The 18,023-nt window shown below is 38.7% G+C and overlaps 2 protein-coding genes across 2 annotated transcripts in view; both read left to right on the plus strand.

Moving 5' to 3' along the window:
- Positions 1–2,973, plus strand: part of hcrtr2 (hypocretin (orexin) receptor 2) — a 40,232-nt gene extending 37,259 nt beyond the window's left edge. The window contains exons 4-7 of the mRNA XM_049600585.1: positions 1,155–1,270; positions 1,386–1,606; positions 1,840–1,961; positions 2,206–2,973. Of these exons, the coding sequence (XP_049456542.1) occupies positions 1,155–1,270; positions 1,386–1,606; positions 1,840–1,961; positions 2,206–2,375 (629 nt within the window). The 3' untranslated portion in view covers positions 2,376–2,973. The remainder of the gene's footprint in view (positions 1–1,154; positions 1,271–1,385; positions 1,607–1,839; positions 1,962–2,205) is intronic.
- A 4,582-nt stretch (positions 2,974–7,555) lies between these two features.
- On the plus strand, positions 7,556–15,256 carry gfral (GDNF family receptor alpha like). Its single transcript, XM_049600455.1, has 9 exons — positions 7,556–7,627; positions 7,894–8,025; positions 8,453–8,608; positions 8,782–8,841; positions 8,956–9,268; positions 11,371–11,630; positions 11,711–11,791; positions 12,171–12,252; positions 12,339–15,256. The coding sequence occupies exons 1-9, from the start codon at positions 7,591–7,593 to the stop codon at positions 12,412–12,414; spliced, it is 1,197 nt and encodes a 398-aa protein (XP_049456412.1). The 5' UTR covers positions 7,556–7,590; the 3' UTR covers positions 12,415–15,256.
- Positions 15,257–18,023: the final 2,767 nt, after the last annotated feature.

Raw genomic sequence — 18,023 nt, forward strand, 5'->3', positions numbered from 1 at the left:
ACAAATTGGATTTTCATACATTAACAATGATCCAGATGGCTAAGATGTTATTTGAACATATTATATTTGTTTGACTTTGACTCAAAAGAGTAAATTTGAAACCTGATATTAATTTTTCTGCATTTAAAAACCTAATTTTAGAATTACGCGTAAGTACAAATGTCTGAAATGCTAAAAAAAAAAAAACATATCAATAAAGAACTCCCAAGAGTTCACCTTCAGAAATATTAAGAGATTAAACAAGCAAACCTTGCACATTTCAGACCGTTAATATCAAGGAAAAATTACGTCTGCTGAGTCCAATAAAACATTGATGACTCTAAATGTTCATAAACTTAAACTGTACTGAGAAACCAGTACAACATCTAGTTTCACCCGCCTTGTATGTTTACCCATCTGTGCACACTTCAGCAAAGGGCATGCAGATGTGCAAAACCTTGTTTGAAAAACGTGTGAAAAGGTATCACAATTAGATGGTTGAATCCTGAACCTCCAACATACAACATGTGGATCAAAAAAAAGGGAACTGTATGAGATGGAACAAATCACATATGCACTGAGGTTGCAAAGACCTAAATTGATAAAGAGGTGGAGTCCTGTAATGAGTTTGTTAGTGCAGAATCCGTAACCCCCTCCTATTCCCATCCCACTGTGATATTTTTAAGTTTACTTATATTATTTACATTTCTTCTCTTATTCTCTTCTTACTTATAAGTGTACCGGTAGTCACTTTGAATCTCAGTTAATTCCACCGCAAATAAAAATGTATTCTTTGCATAGGATGCTGACGCTGACATAAAAAATTTGTTTTAAAAAATGTGTAAAAAATAAATCAATAAATCTTTACGTTTAAGACACCCATTGTGTAGAAGGTCTGTGCCAAATTTTGCTTGTTTTGGGTTTTACAGCTTCAGCCGAACTTGAGGTAGATAGCGTCAGGTGCTGTTAGTAGTTATTCCTCATCCTCCTCTAATTATGTCTTGTAAAAGTAAAAAATATGGTTTTAACATGAAGCCAGAAATGAGACACCTGCTCTTGTTTACTTCTCTGTGACTGCTCATTCAAGTGACAAACCAAAAAAATGTCTTAGCTAATGGTTACTATCCAGACAGTTTTTAATGAAAATATAATGATGCTTTTTATTCTTTCAACAGCTGAGATTTACCCAAAGGTTTACCACACTTGTTTCTTCATCGTCACATACTTTGCACCATTATGTCTCATGGTCCTGGCGTATATCCAGATATGTCACAAGCTGTGGTGTCAACAGGTGTGTATTCCAGTGCTTTAAAGCTTTTACATCAGCTCTTACAAAGGTCATGTTTAAATGAATCTTCCTTTGACAAGCTTACAATGTCTGATACATGCACATACTTTATCAACAGATTCCTGGAAACACATCAGTGTTGCAGAGGAAGTGGAGGTCCATGCAGTGCTCAGCTCCAGCTGCGGGGTCAGGAGAGCCCATGAGGGTGAGGACCAGTACGGTGTGTGCTGAGATCAAACAGATGCGAGCCAGGCGCAAGACAGCTCGCATGCTGATGGTGGTCCTCTTTGTTTTCGCCCTGTGTTACCTGCCGATCAGCGTGCTCAATGTCATGAAAAGGTAAAATTACTTCGAATGGATCAAGGATCAAAAGCCATTCAAACACAGACGCTGCATATTATGAATTTCTTCTTTACATTAGGAGCTCACCTTGGTAGTTTAAAATTCAATAATGGCTGACACAGTATATTTGCAGAACCAAATTGCTGCTTGTTTTTTGCAATCTGGATTTAAACTACAATGACGCATCGTAAATCAATCTTTAACAGATGCATGTCATGCTTTCCCTGCAGAGTCTTTGGGACGTTCAAGAAGACAAATGACAGAGAGACAGTGTATGCATGGTTCACATTCTCACATTGGCTCATATATGCCAACAGTGCAGCAAATCCCATCATCTACAATTTCCTCAGCGGTAAGTTCGTAACCTGCTTCATCACTTAGACCTGTTGTGTGGGCTCATTACTGTCCTCTGGTGGACAGTGTGGCCACAACAATAAAGCTCACTGGTTTCAATTTCTCATCTGATAATATGTTGTGCCTATAAAGTTGTATTTTAAAGTTGTTTGAAGATGTTTTTCTATGGCCCTGATAATGACATCTGCATCTCATCTCTTTGAGTTGTTTTTCAGTGGGTTTCGTGTTTCTGTTTTCACCAGGGAAGTTTCGTGGGGAGTTCAAAGCAGCCTTCTCTTGCCATTGTTGTGGCCAAGGGGAGAATCGAACACAAAGAACGAGGCCCAGAGCGAGCACAGACAGCCGAAAGTCCCTGTCAACTCAAGTCAACAACATGGACAATGTGTCGCGCATATCAGATCAGATAGTGTAATCTTAAAATCCAAGTGGGGAGTTCTTTGACACACTTATCATCAAGTTTGACATTGAAGTGTTCATACCTCTGTTCCAGACGCTGGAACGGAGAAGAAGGTCTCGAAGTTATTGTTTTATGATTGGTTTTATGAGGACACGAGACACAAGAGAGCTGACCACTGAAGACCTTCTGACCTCGTTTAATAATCACGGACATAGACGGACACAGCAATCACCTGTAATTCACAGAAACTGTATATTTATTATCAAAGGACATCATTTGAATGTTGAGTATTTAATAACCTGTACTGTCTGTTTTATATCATACATGGATTATTATACTGTAAGTGTAATATTTTGATTATTTATTTATTTATTTACGACAGAAGAGCAGTCTTCAGATTTGTAGTTTGTCTCCCTCTTTATCAGATGTCCATCCTGAGTCAGTCAGTCTTCAGTGCCGTTGCCCTTGAATGTATAACTCTGTGCATACACTGTCTGCAAATGTCCCAGTTCAAACATCACAAGTTTCCATCACACCTCAAAATATTCAACATGATACCTGCACGTACTGTATGTGTCCTGGTGGACTTCATTATATCTTTCTTCACTCTACACACACGCTGAGTTTCTTCTGAACAACATCAGAAAAGTGGACTTTAATGTAGCTGCACACTTGCCTACTATTTAAAGCACCAAAGCAAAACGGTCCACTCAAAGGGCGCGTTTCCTATTTGAAATGTGTCTGTCAGTCACTTTTACTGACAGCTTCAGAGCCCAGAGACGTGTCCTGTCAGAAAACCAGAGGATGCCGTGAGATCTATTTTTATACTGAAACCAAACTACACTCTGCAGTTAAGAAAAGTCTTGAAAAGTGCTCCGGAGATGTACATTGACAACAGTTTTGTTTCAAGCCCTCGTCAACTGTTTATTATTCCCAGTAAAAACCCTGCCTTGCAGCTGCAGAGCCATCAGCCTTATGAACTAAATGTATTTCTGTTCAATTCAATATTGCAGGGATTATCTAAATAAATCAATATTAGGTCAGAAAAATAGTATGGCAACATATGGATTTATTGGCACAAATGATGAACTTTCCCAGTTTCTTAAATACTTTTATAATCTGCAGTGTGTACACTGCTTCCCTCGTACATTAACTGACTTCTACTGATATTCACTTTCTTTTGTGTGTGTGTGTTTTATCATGCCTGGAAGCCGCCCAGTACAACCACAGTATTATCTGCCACTGAGCAGCTTCATTAGAGCAGTTCTGGGCTAAGGGCCTTGCTCAAGGGCATCTCACTGGTGGTAATTAAGCAGTAAGAGGCAATGCTCTTTCACTGTCTAGAAAGTCATCCTGCTGGCCCAAGGACTGAATGGGCAACCACCCAGTGTCAAGGAGGCCAGTGAAACTCCACCACAGTTATTCCTATGCTGAGTTCTAGGCGTGCTGAGAGGATAAAAGCACAAAATCCCCGTGATGAGGGATACTGCACATATTTTACTCTCATGAATATTCACAACCAGCACATAACTATTTAAGTTTATGTGCAGCTAATACACCAGCATATAAGTGCAATTTAGGCATAATAGCAAAGTGAAACAAAGTTACCCGTGCACAATTTATTTTGTTTGCACCCCCAGATGCTGAACCTCAGACTGATTCATTAGTAATATTGGCTGCATGGAGCGGGTGGTGTTTATGGTGGCAGAAGACACAAAAACAAAGAGAGAAAGAATATTAAAGCAGCTTCTGCACACCGACACATGAAAATTTAATAACAAAAACAAACTTTCTGCCTGGGGACCTTTTCATCAGGGCAAATCACTGAGACAATACTGCAGATGCATTGAACTCTAATGCGCCTGGTCACATGGGAAATATTGCTCAACATCATCCAGGGCACATCTGGTATCAAATGGTGGACTGTTTGACAGGGTTGTATTGATTCTTGGCTTGAATGTGAGATCTTTGTACATCAGAGATACGTCTTATTCAATCACAGTTTATTTCATATGTACACTACACTGGAACATGAACATGCTGTCCATAAAGCGACCTGCATGTGAGGGAAATATCTGAGATTTGTGCCCCCCAGTGGTCGTATGTAGAAGACAGGGTGGCTAATAGAAATTAACTGGCATTTACTTCCCTTCCTTAGTCCATCATTGTCCAGGCAAGAACAGTTTACAAAATCCTTTTCTCCTGTCTGTATGTCCACATGAAAGCACTTCATTACATTCTCTTTCATGCATACATATTTTTGTGTATATTAACTTTACATTTTTACACGTCTTTAAGCTTGTTCTCCTTAGTTATTTCAGTCTTTTTACTTCATGGTGCTGCAGTTTGATCATGACATAACATGCCTTAGGTATTTTAAGACTCACTAAGTGTATAGGGACAGTGATCAAAGTGAGTGTGTTTTGATATATTTCTTACAGAGCATACAAATTAGCATTTTTCTAGCATTTTTGATTTTCCCACTTTAAATCAATTAACCGTTACTCTTCTTCATTTAAACTATCTTTGTCAAATTGTTAAATTTTAAGTTTTCAAACTCTGACACTAAAAACACACTTGAACTGAGAACCATGTGTGTAAAAGCATGTATAATTCAAAATGCATGTGCTTTAAAACAGCAGTGATTATGGTTTCTGAACATGAACATATCTACTCACAGTGCTGTGATGCAGATGTAGCTTTTTTACAATAGAAACCCCAAAGCTCCAACAACAATTCAGCAACATTTGACTTTGTTTCCAATAAGCATTTCAGTATTATTTCACCTGCCTGTCGATGCTTTGTGATGATTTAGCATCTCTGTAACTGGACCCTCCTTGTGTCTCCATTTTCAAGAAAAATACTGTATAGTTTGTTATTTTTGTATCTTTACAAAAAAAAAATACATTTGTGAATGTGTTTATATTTGTTGATGAATGCTAATTTAGTTCAGTGTAGTCATGGCTGCTAACTAGTGACACTATGATATCACATGGCTTTTGGTTTTACAGGCTGTCGTCACATACAGTTGAAAAGACTTGAATATTTAAAATAGAAAAATGTACAATAAAAAATAGGAAAGTTATAAAACAATATGTGAAAAGAATCAGTTTTTGAAATGAATTGATTGTGCAAAGTATTGACCGAGGAATGTGCAAAAGTTGAATTTGTGTTTTTATTTTTATATTATTTAATATTTTTGGGGTTATGTTTAATGCATGTATGTATGTATGTATTTACTTATTTATTAATTAATTTATTTTTTTATTTTTAGAAACACTTTATATGTGATTTGAGTGTCACCTATCAGAGCTTCACCTGGTTATCTCATGTGTCCTCAGCTTGACCTCTTTTGACTTTTCTAATTCTTTGTTTCTATGGTGAGATTCCAAAGTGTATTATTTCATTGTTTATTCCTCACAGTGTGTGTAATTCTTCACATATTTTATCAATAAACTATATTGTACTACATAGCGTATTTCTGCTGTCTCTTATCTTTGGGTCTAATCTCTTCTTAAAAATCAAATGTTCAGTAGAAATACACCATCAGTGCATCAGTGGCATACATGTTCATGGCAGTGGAGGCCCAGAAGTTAGATAAGATGTCTGCTTCACTAACTTACAGAATATGATTTCGGAAAATTGATAAAATGAAAGTGAGGTTTTTCTACCACCTAGACACCCTGAGGATGTTGACATTGTGTCCAAGTGTTGTAATCACTGATGGTAACATCAAGTCCACTTTCTTTGGATTAAAAACAAAACAAAACAAAAAAAGCTTTATGTGTGGAAACCTCTACTTTTTTGGAGAATTGGGGGTACAACCTGTTTAAGCTGATATGGTGAACTTGTTAGCAAACAGTTGCCTCGATAAAACAACAACAGCACTGATTTAGAGTCGTGTTTTTGGCAAATAAACAAATCTAAGTCCAGCATTTGCCCTCCTTTACAGCAGTTTTTTGGTCTTGGGAAACAGCTGCATTCTGTGACTGGAAACAGGATGATAAGAAGTGTGAGAGTGAAACAAAACAGTGAGCTGAAACACAGTAATTGCTCTGCAGACCTTAGGGGAAGTGCCAGCACAGTCACCAGAAGAAAATGTTGGCATTGTATATTTGTGCACAGCAAGAATATGTCACATTTGCACATTTCATATCATATCAAATTTCTAAAGTGACATAGTATATAAGCTGACTTTACCATCATCACGAAGTGATCGATGATGTGACACCTTGGCAAGACAGCTGCCAAAGCTTTAGACGACTGTAGACCACTGTTTTAAACCAACAAACAACAGAACAGGTTGTGATTTAGCGAGTAGTTGCTGTGTTTCCGTCGCCTTTATTGACACCAAACCAGCAACTTTTTAGGCACAAAGTGCTTGATTTTTTTTAATGAGACATTGCTGCTTTTCCTGCCAGGCTCATGCCCCCAAATTGGGTATTTTAAGCCAAAACATGATCTCCTGCTAACCATTACCAAGTGGGTTTTGTGCCTGAGTCTATCCACACCACAGTGTTGTTAAAACATTACATTTCAAAGTATCCGTTACAAAATAACGTGCAAATCTGATGCATTTGTGGTTCGCAGAAACAGACAATGCCAACATTTTTTCTGGCGATTGTGCTGCCTATTAATACCTCTCTACAAGCAATCTCTTTCACATACAAGTGTTAATATAATTCACTGGTGATTAAAAAAAATCTCAAATATATCCACTTTAAATTATTGATGCAAAAAATACAGATTACAAATACAGACACAATTTTTATTTTGAAATATTAAATCAGCACATCACAGGTCAAAAACTGGCTTCCATGCTCTGCTTGCAATCTCCATCATCTGAATTATGTAGAAATATCATATTCCTTTATGCAAAAACATTTTTATCTCAAACATCCGTCCAAATCTGGTAGTTAAATTTCTGCCAGTAAAAAATACAGTGATTGGACATTAGAAAAATAAGATCTTTAGATACATTCAGAAAGTTACACACTATCACATGCAATTCAAGAACAAAAGATTTGTTTTTGTTGTTCTCCTAACTCTGTTTTGTTCTTGAATTGCATGTGTCATTGCATTACATGGTACATGGTGCAACTTCCAGTAAATGTGTTACATCCTGTTGACTGTGGGAGGTGTTTCCCAGCTTAAGAGCCTTCACCATGAGAGGCAGGGATCAGCTGCAGGAGAGCTTCAGTTGTCTGCTGACAGCTTTACAACAGCTATCATGCAACTTACACATCTGGAAGCTGCAGTCACACTTGGTGAGTCAAATAAAACCTATTTTATTTTTTAGTAAAAGCTTGAGTTTGTTCAATTCTTCCTAATGTAGCGGTGTGCTGTTGGGCAATGTAACTAAAAGTAAGGCTTTAAAGTAGAGCTGCATGTCTTGTAGTCTATGATGCATGTAGTGAACTTAAGTGTGTCTACAATCAGTGATGTTGATGTGTTGTGTTGCTTAGGAGCAATAAATTCACATAAAATCAGTTTTAAAGGGTGGAAAACTTTTTGTAATGTTCCTGTATTTCAGGGATTGTTATTTCTCAGATATCGGGCATCAGCATTTCATCTCCACCTTCTGACTGTTTGGCTACTGAGGACACATGCATGTCAAATCTATGCACGCGGAGTAAAGAAGCATTTTATGGAGGCGTCTGTGAGGGTAAAAATGACACATTACAGATTCACTATTTCTGCTACAGGAGCGACTGCAACGTGGTGTTATCATCATGTTCTCTGGTGGCATTATAAAAGTAATGCTTTCATTTCCCCAGGAGGCTCAGGACCAGAGGCTGCCTAATTAAATTTAACTTCTTGGAGTATGGCTTAAATGTAATAACCGAGGCAATAGCCTGGAGCAAATTTCACATAACTGAATAAATAGATAAATAATATATAGGCTGTCAAGTGCCTTTTAAGATATTTATCTGTCTTGACATTGAGATCTGTTAATTCTTTGCATATAAAGTCATCAGGAGAGAGACGATCGGAGCAGCAGGCACGTAGGAAACACCTGTTGCACAAACGAGACCTCACTCGCTTATGGAAAATCCTGTTTTTCTGCCTCCCTCTTGTGTTTGTTATTCAAGATGAAGGGTGCCAAATAAAAGGCTCACAGGTCTGTAACTTGACCATCCACAATGTACTGGACCAATTTCCCTCTCTGCGTGGGTGTGTGTGTGCCTGGGAGGAGGAGCTCTGTGGCTCTATACAAGTGCTGGCCACACAATGCCACCAAAAGCCAGGTGCAGTATTCTCAGTCGGCTTTGAGATAAGCTTTTATAGGTGAAATTGCATTTTTGTTTACCAAAGGCGATCTGATGTGAACAAGCACGATTGTGCTGGGGAATGAACAACAGACTGGCTTTAATAGGCATTTGTTGGAGAGGAGCTGATTATGTTTGCAATTACTCTACAGGGGCTCAGCAGAGGAGGAGCACGATAATGGACTGGCAGTCAAGCAGTTTGTTAGACTATGGTAATTATTTCGTTACTGTTTAACCTAACCAAAAAATAATGAGGAAATAATTCTATCAATATAAAGTGATATTTCTATAATCTAAAAACTCACTCACTACATTTCTTTCTGCAGTACACGATAGTGCTGCATCCTGCTGGGACCAAGTGATTGTTTGTATTGATGATGCAGTGTGCAACAGGTACCTAGCCCCTGTTCTCAAGGCATGCATGGAGCAGTGTGACCACGACCACTGTCAGCACTTGACCCAGCAGTTCTATGGCAGCATGCCGCACAATGTTGCAGAGATGCTGGTCATGTGCGAGTGTGAGGCTTCAGATCAGATCTGTCAATCTACCAAAACTGCCCTGCACAGCGGCACATGCAGAGAAGAGACCTGGTTCTGCCAGGATACAGTTAACCAGTGTGTTGAGGACATTTCCTGCAGGTGTGTTGCTACGCTGTCACTCTACAGTGTGTATGACATCACAGAAGAAATGACTTAATGCTATAAAAATAGAGTTGCCAACTTTCTGAAAGGGAAATAGGGAACAGGGGGAGACTATATGACTATATATCTGCTGATGCATGTTGTTTGATGTCACAAATTCCTCTGGGACTAATAAAGAAAACTGTGCAGTTGGCCTTGTGCACATTTGCACTTATGCACCTGAGCTATCGGTAATCATTTTCCCATTTCCCTCTGTGTTCCTGTAGTTTCTGTTTATTTGTTGCCGACAAACTATGCACGTAGGTTGCCATTTTTAAAATCGCGTATTGTAGCAACGCTGTCACTTGTCGCTCATGAATGACAATGTTGTGCCTGACAGCTGCTTCTCACTGGTCGTGACTCACTGCACATTCTCTATTTGACATCACGAGGGCTTCCTTCTACCTCACAGAAATCTTCCTGTCTTCAGAGTCTAACCTATTATATTTCTCTCCCATTGATATGCACTGAATTAACTCTCAAAAAAGCGCATCCTGTATCAGTTCAATACAGAACATGTCTTGTAGGTTCCAGTGACTCCTTATATAACAGGACAGTTGAACCCTAGTTGTGAACAGGAGAATTATTTGAGCACTGAGGTTGAGCACTCTGGATGATCATAGAATTGTTTTTAACGTTATATAAATGAGGCAGTACGTAGGCCAGCTTTGAGCTAAATGCTGATGTTGAACGAGTAAAATTTATGTTTGCGGTCTTAGTTTAGCTTGTTAGCATGCTAACATTTAATAATAATAAGCACTTAACACAAAGCAGAGATGAGCCAAATTATTGGACAAACTGAAATGCTGACCTGATGAAAGTACTCGACGAAAATTTTAGGGTTGACTTAAGTTATTACAATTCACCCTGAGTGGGGCATGAATGTACCAAATGTACGTCAAGAAAAGGTCAGGGGATCACTCATAGATGTATTAAGAGACCTGGATACAGCATAAGAGGCGGGGCCCCATTCATTCCTATGTTTTAATTCCAATGTTTGGCCACCACAAACACTGGCTTCAAAGCCTGGTGCACTTCCTGTAGGACTGGGGTCAAAGTAGGGGTCTTCGCAGGCCAAAAATGATGGACCCAAGCCCTAATGGACATGGGAAATTTGTTTCAAGATCTAACTGGACCCAGTAGTTTTAAAAAATATATTTACGTAACCCATTTTTGCCCAAGATATTAAAAACCCAACAAGGTGCAAGTCCAAGAGGAGAGAGATGTGACTATTCTTAGGCTTGCTATCCTAACTTTTTTTTAAACCTTACTTTTACTCTTGTAATATGATCCTATGTCAGCCTAATAATCACGCAAGTTACTCACACTCATCGCACTCATGCGTTTTTGTCATGATCACTGCTAATGAGAAACCCATAGGCATAGATTTCAGGGGGGACACACGAGGACACCAGGCATTCAACCCTCTCCATAAAAACATGAAGTAGCAGAGGGCTTTTAGTTAGGAAAAAAAAACACCTTAAATTGAGGCACAAAATGCACAAATTGGTGAACAGAAATTCAACAGAGAGTAGCAAATTCAGTCCTCTACAAGAGAGTCATTGCAGTAGGATTCATTACCTGGAAAACAGCTCTGTACAAAATTTCATGGCAATCCATCCTGTGGGCAAATTGTTGAGATAATTCAGTCTGGACCAAAGTGATGAACTGACTGTGAGCACGGCCCATAAAAATTACAGGTGAACACTTTAATTAGTGGCTCAGCACATATTCCCACATGCTTCAATGCTGGCTTGTCACAGTGGTTTTTGCACCAAATAAAGCTGACATGTAATGTACACATGCAAAATGTCATGTTGTCACACATTCACAACCTTTATATCACCAGTGTAGTTGGAGAGGCTTGTTTTGTGTTTCCCCATAGCCCAGTTTCCCAAAATTTTATATCTAATAACAAATTAATGTGGGAGTATCATCAAAACAATGGTCTATCACAGGATGTTGAGGATGGTGAATGTGCTTTGTGTTTTTTCCCCAAGCACCCATAAAGCAAAGCACGCAGTGATCGCACCTACAGCATGTTTTCTCTCATTCACCAGAGACTTATTGGAAACTTTCCGAGCCAAGTGCTGGAGCCCTGAAGAAGCACAATGCAGCGACAGTGACCTCCAAAAGGATGAATGCATCACCCAGATGGATCCAGCTCTCATGCTTGGTGCAGATAATGAATGTAAAATTGCCTTCCTAGCCACTCTGGGCACACCACTCCACTATCCTTGTACATGTGAGGGAATGCACAGAGATGATCTTCTGACATGCAACAGGATTTATGATGTGCTTCATAACAGATCACACTTCAGTAAGTCGAATTTTTATTTACAAGAAAGGCATTTTCATAGTTGAATTTGTTTGTTGCAAAGCTTTTTTTGTGTATTTCAGAGACATCTTGGAAAAGCAGCAGTGATCCCTCGAAACCTCCTGAACTCGATGAATCTGAGAAAGGTTACACATGGTCACACGGTAATTTTCCATTTGAAATTCAGCACTTTATACCAATTGTGATACTGCCAAAATAAAATCCAATACATCAGTATAGAGTGCTGCACAGTGGTTAGCACTGTTAGCTCCCAACAAGAAGGTCCCAGCATCCTCCGACACTGAAAAGACATGCAGCGTAATTGGCGACTCTAAATTACTTCAAAGTGTGAATGGTTGTCTGTCTCTTTGTGTCAGCTGTGTGATTGACTGGCAACCCCTCCAGAGTGAACTCCTCCGCATCTCGCCCACTGTCTACTCGCATGGGCTCCAGCTGCCCACAAACCTCAAGGATAAGCAAATAAATGGACAGATGTCAATAATGTTTTTGAAATACAGAATGTTGAATATTTTGTCTTTTCAGATTATCTGCTGTATGCTTTTGCAACAGTGCTGCTTGTCGGAGTTGTTATATTAATGCCTGTGGCTGTTGTCAGTAAAATATGGTAAGTACGTCAACATTAATATATGTCAGGTCTCTCTGATATCTAATAATAGTTTAGTTTTTACTGTTATTTCTTTTGTCTTGTAGGATGCTGAGAGGAAGAGACAAGACGAAATATTACCAAGAGCAGAAAAGCAATGGTGTTGTTACTCTGATTCTCTGATGTTTATTCATCTGTTAAATGTACATAGCTGAAAGTAATTAATTTACACTTTGTTGTTGTTGTTTTAGATGTTGCATAGATATTTGTTTTTCACAGTGTTGATAGTAATATACATGTTTAACAAAAAAAAACCATATTTATTTCATACTTGTACCTTGGTCTTTGTAACAGATTACAGTGTTGCTATAAGAGTAACCAGTCTGAATGCTAGTGCTTCATTAAAGACAATGTATTTAGGGGTTGATTAAAACCTTTATTCTTACAGTTATAAATGTTTCACATGTAAAATGCTTTTTTGGCAGTTTTTTTAAGATGGATGATTATACATGAACTCAGGTTTTCTTGCTGAATTACAAAAGAAACAGTCCTTTAGCTATAAATGATCGATCTTCAGAATCTTCGAGTACTGTATATAAAGTTCAACTACACATCTCCACTTCCTCCTACTGTACAAAAATGAAGTCAAAATATCCTGGATACATGCACTCCCATCTTGGGCTGGTCATTTGGAGCCAGAGTCTGTGCTGTAGCACTTGGGAGGGGAAGCCATGGTATCCCATCATGGATGCATGATTAGATTTGGATACTTTGAGCCTTTTCTGTCTAATGAGAATCATTCGCCTGGTGCATTTGACAAAAATTTTCGAGCTTCCAGGTTTACTTCCATGCAGTAGTATTAATAAATAATAGTGTATTAGTAGTATTATTATTATCAAAAATTCGTAATAGAAATAGTCATAATTGACCTTGTTTGTAGTTTGAGGTGTCCTGTCAACAGTTTGGGAGTGGAGGGTGTATCTGCAGACCTGGAGACCGCAGATTCAGACCTGCAGATCTGGACCCGCAGTTCTAGACCCCTTGTATTTCGCGACAGCGCCCTCTATTTCATTGGAAGCCAACATACTATTACAACTATTGAATATGGCCGACGACGATCCGAGTGTGAGTATTGAATGTGAATCACATTATTTGTTTAATGCCATCAAACTATTTGGTTGACTTGAATTAGAGAGCGAATTTCATGTTTTACAGTGATACGTTTAAAATGATATGACTGTCTTGACCACGATAGTCTGAAAGGCACGTCAAATATGGGTTAAAGTAGTAGGTAATAGTTTAGCTTGTTAGCAATGAACTGTTTGACCTGCACATTTTGTTTCATGAAACCGAAGCGCGATGACGAATAATTTTAGCATGTGCTTTAAATTAAACATGAATAAATGATTAAAGCAATGAAGTGGATGATATGAGAAAAACATCTATAGGCTTACGTTTTCATACAAGCATGAAACTGTTTACATATTGGCAATTAGTATACTTTATGCTAAAAGTTAATTTTGTATTCATGTATATCATGTAATACACCTACACACATTTTTCCTTTATTATTCTTAATATTATATATCACGTGTGCTTATATCACTACACTGATATTACTCTATACCATATATTTAGAGATTTTGTGGATAGAAATTAAGCTCATCCAGCGCAGATGATCAGAAATGTATTTTTGTCTATTATTAGGTTTTGGCCTTGTTTATGTGTGTAAAACGGTTGAAAAATCTTAACTTTGAATAATTAGGGACTCTCTTTATAAGGTGCACATAACAATCCAGAAAGGGGAAACCACAGTGAAGTGGAGGAGTTTTGTGGAGGATCGAAAGGCAGATGAGGAAGGAAGGGGCACTATTATTAATATGTCGATATAATAATGTATTTGCTATGCTCCAGAATCTTCAGTATTTCAGTGTAGACTGTGATAGGTATTTAATTTTTTTAAGAGTTTCTGTTTTCAATTTTGTGATATGTTTGATTTCTTTTTTTTCTCTGCAGATCTCCCTGATGTGTGATGTAACCACTGCACACAATAAAACATTTCAAACCATTTCAGTATTTAACAGCCTTTGTTTCAAATTCCCACAACAAAAGTGAGCACTGGACACCCAAGACCAGACATTTCCTATTATATGTTGTAGCAGGTTTGATCAATGCAGTGCAAGTTTTTGGCGTGCTAGTCAGAGCAGTCTGATGAATATTAAGAAATAAAGAACTAAAATAGTTGGATCAAGCCATACAGAACAACCAGCAAACAATAATGATGCAGAACAGCACCCAGGCATAAATCAACAATTAAATCTTGGTATTTTTATTCAGGTGTAATAAAATTTTAAAACTGTAAATTGTAGTAAAGCATTAAAAGTCCAACTTCTTTCAAACAGTGGTGTTTGAGATGCTGATTTAGTTGCAATTATACAGCCGTCCAGTAGGGGACGAAAAACAAGGGGTCTAGAACTGCGGGTCCAGAACTGCGGGTCTGAATCTGCAGTCTCCAGGTCTGCAGAGACATACTATTGGTTTGGGAGACATCTCACCTGCAATTCCACCAGTGGCCACTAGAAAAAATTGGAAGCAAGGCTGAGAGGCAGCACCATATTCAGTTCTCTTATACAGTATTGATTCCCAACCATACACCTTTCTGTCCCATTGGCGGGCAGTACCATTGATTGCAAGAATACCGAATGACACACAGCTGGCTATCATGACATCACACCCCCTTTTTATAGTATCAAATAACTAATTAAAACTAGAACATATCAGAGAAACACTTGAACAAACATCAGCCTGATGGGAACTACTGAGAATGACAGAAACCATCTTTTTTTGACCACTTTGAGATTTTAGTTTGGCTCCCATCCACTAGCATGGAGGGCTGGGGGGGTTATGACCTACTGTAACCAGCTAGTTTTAGCTTCACTTTTGGAGAGCTGTCATGCCGTCCATCTTGGTGCACATTCGAGATTCCTTTATTTCATTGGTTGATTGTGATGATTCATTGGTGCTCTAGGCTTTGAATGTGTGTAACAATAAAATTAACTCTGAACATTTTGAAGTCTGACTTTGTTGTCAAGATAAGATGATATGCTGTGCGCACAAGATTAAAACATTATTATTTAAATTATCATATAAATTATTTGTGCCACTGGGTTAGCAAGAGGTTAGGTAAGTTAATAACAGTCTGTCGCTACAGAGCAGCATTCATCCTCTGGCTCAAGCTGTGTGTGCTGTGCTATATTAGACTGTGCCACTGACACTTACCTTGACACACCCCACCGTTGGTCCGGACCCTGACACAGCATTTGGTGACTTTGGGTACCTTCTCCTGCCGATGGGTTTAAGTCAAGTGTCCCACCATCTAGTTTTAAAACTGTTGTCTTAAAACTCAGTGGACGTCATGTAGTTTAACTAACTTTATCTGATAGCAGATAACAGTGATTCAGTGTCAAAATCAGGAATAATTTAAATTGTGTCAGACTTTCTCAATAAGAAAAAAAGCTGTACATTACATAATGTTTTACAATGTAAATTTTCACTAGTGGCAGAGAGCTGTGGTCAAACAAAGAAAAAAAAAATCTTCTTCTTGTGAGTGTAAGTAAAATAATTATGTTACCACTCATTGCTGTGGCGCAGTTGTGTTTGATGGTGCTGGCCAGGCTGTAGCAGACACCACCCTGAGAAGTAACAGAGTTAAGAATTGTTACTGCACACACAGTCCACACACTTATCTATTATCTGCCCAGTCTGATGCTTTTGTTTGCTATCAGGTTATTCAATTTTTCTTTACTTGGTTGGAGGACACCACCAGATCTCTGAAGAGGATCACAGGGTCGTGGATCTTTTTAAGCTGGAAGGATGGAGTGCACCTAAAGAACTTCAGGTGCAAGACCAGCACAGGAAGAAAATAATAAAAGCACCAAGTGTTACAGAAAAATATGGTATTATGTCCTCTTTCTATTGGAATTCTTATATTTAATTCTTCAAATTCACTCCTATCACTAATTCCATCACTGAGCACTGTGGTCAGTAATTTGTTTTGTTTTTTTTGTGATGGATGTCATGTCTCTTACCCTGGCAGGGTCAGAAATGAGGAGTGCTGGCCTAAAGTAGTGGTGCCATGCTCACAATTATATTCTAACCTCGTCTCCTGCAGAACAACACAGAAACCAAAGTGATTTCACTTCTTTACTGGATTTACATGTACAGCAGCAAAACTACCATACACATACTGACACAAGCAGCGGTGATGGATAGAAATGTGTGCAGTCAGTTCTAACGTGAGTGAATGAGGTGTTTCTTAATCCTGGGGCATCTGCTCCACGCTTCCACTCGAGGTACCATACTACACATTTAAAAAACAACACAGTTAAAATACAGCTGCAGACTTCTTTCACATGCTGGTAGAAATATAAATGTGTGTGTGTGTGTGTGTGTGTGTGTGTGTGTGTGTGTGTGTGGGTGGGGGGGGGGGGGGGGGTGGGGGGGCAATGTATGTAACAATGCATAAATTGACATATGTCCCTGTATGTCTAAAACTGAAGCTGTACCTAGCGTGGCATATTTTGGTGTCAAGGGCCACCAAGTATTGTAAAGCTTGGTGTAGTTTGTTTATCGCCTGACATGATTATATGTGAAGATTATCTTGCTGAACTAAACGGGTTATCATAAACGCTATCATAAACATTTGATTGCCTCAGAGCTTATTTTCTGCAATAATCCAAAGTCCAATGGAAAACTCCCATCTGCTTTTTGTTGAGGGAACCAGGACAATGTTAACTTCTGGACTGGCCTACAAACAAATGTCATCCTTGCAGCACCCTAATAGGAAGAAAATCAATCACCACATCCACACTAAAAGCAGACGTTTCGCCTCTCATCCAAGAAACGTCTTCCAGAAACGCAAGCAAGTCCAGTTGCCTGCAACATAGCACTTATGATTACCATGACCTGGATGACTGAGAATCTTCACCGACATGTAAACACATAAGGCATCCAGCTGTTTAGTCTACTTTTTACTCCAACGTCTGTTCAGCGTCTCTGTCTGTCTTTGTCTTTACCAGGCTGATGAACATCAGAAATGTACTTCAAGATACATAGGGAGTGTCAAGGAATGGCTTGAATGCCCTTAAATTCTAAAAATCTTCAAGGTGGACACTTTCCTTAGGAATAACCAGGAAATAACATGAATAAAATGGAAATATAGGTGTTACCTACCCAGGCTGTTATCATGATAAGCTGATAGAAACAAACCTTTCACATTAGCAGACATAATACATTAATTTGTCGAATAAATGCATTCATTTGTATAATAGATTGTGAAATGTGCCATGTGGTGAGTTAGGCTAACTACTAGCTAGCAACAAGCAGGAAAGGTTCTTTGAAAATTTGAGCCAACAACAAGGACTGTGTGCAAACAGTTTAAAGTCAACAACTAACTAAGACTAAGACTAAATGGAAATAGATAGAATTAAAACTTTGTAATTAGCATGCTCAATCACGTAGTCCCATATGGTAACACCTAGTATTAGCAAAACTGGCAGATAGCAAGTTGGCTTTCGGCTACTGGTTAACTGAAATGTTGTGAAAAATACAAAACACATTCATTCCAGTGTAATAAAACTTCCACAACAGCCTGCAGTTCTTTGCCTCAGACAGTGCAGTAGTGTGGGCTGCATGAGTGAAAGTTTATGACCCAGTTGCCAGGTTGAAAACAGCCCACTGATGTAGCATCGCCCACCAGCCAGACCAACCTGCTCATTTTACAGCTCAACAGT

This window comes from Epinephelus fuscoguttatus, linkage group LG16, assembly GCF_011397635.1.
Source record: "Epinephelus fuscoguttatus linkage group LG16, E.fuscoguttatus.final_Chr_v1".
NCBI classification, from domain to species: Eukaryota; Metazoa; Chordata; class Actinopteri; order Perciformes; family Serranidae; genus Epinephelus; species Epinephelus fuscoguttatus.

Bases quoted from the DNA above. Each gene is read 5' to 3' on its own strand.
- gfral (XM_049600455.1), top strand. From the start codon at position 7,591: ATGCAACTTACACATCTGGAAGCTGCAGTCACACTTG. The intron at 7,628-7,893 runs GTGAGTCAAATA...CCTGTATTTCAG, and splicing joins GGAAGCTGCAGTCACACTTG to GGATTGTTATTTCTCAGATA. The intron at 8,026-8,452 runs GTAAAAATGACA...TTGTTATTCAAG, and splicing joins TTATGGAGGCGTCTGTGAGG to ATGAAGGGTGCCAAATAAAA.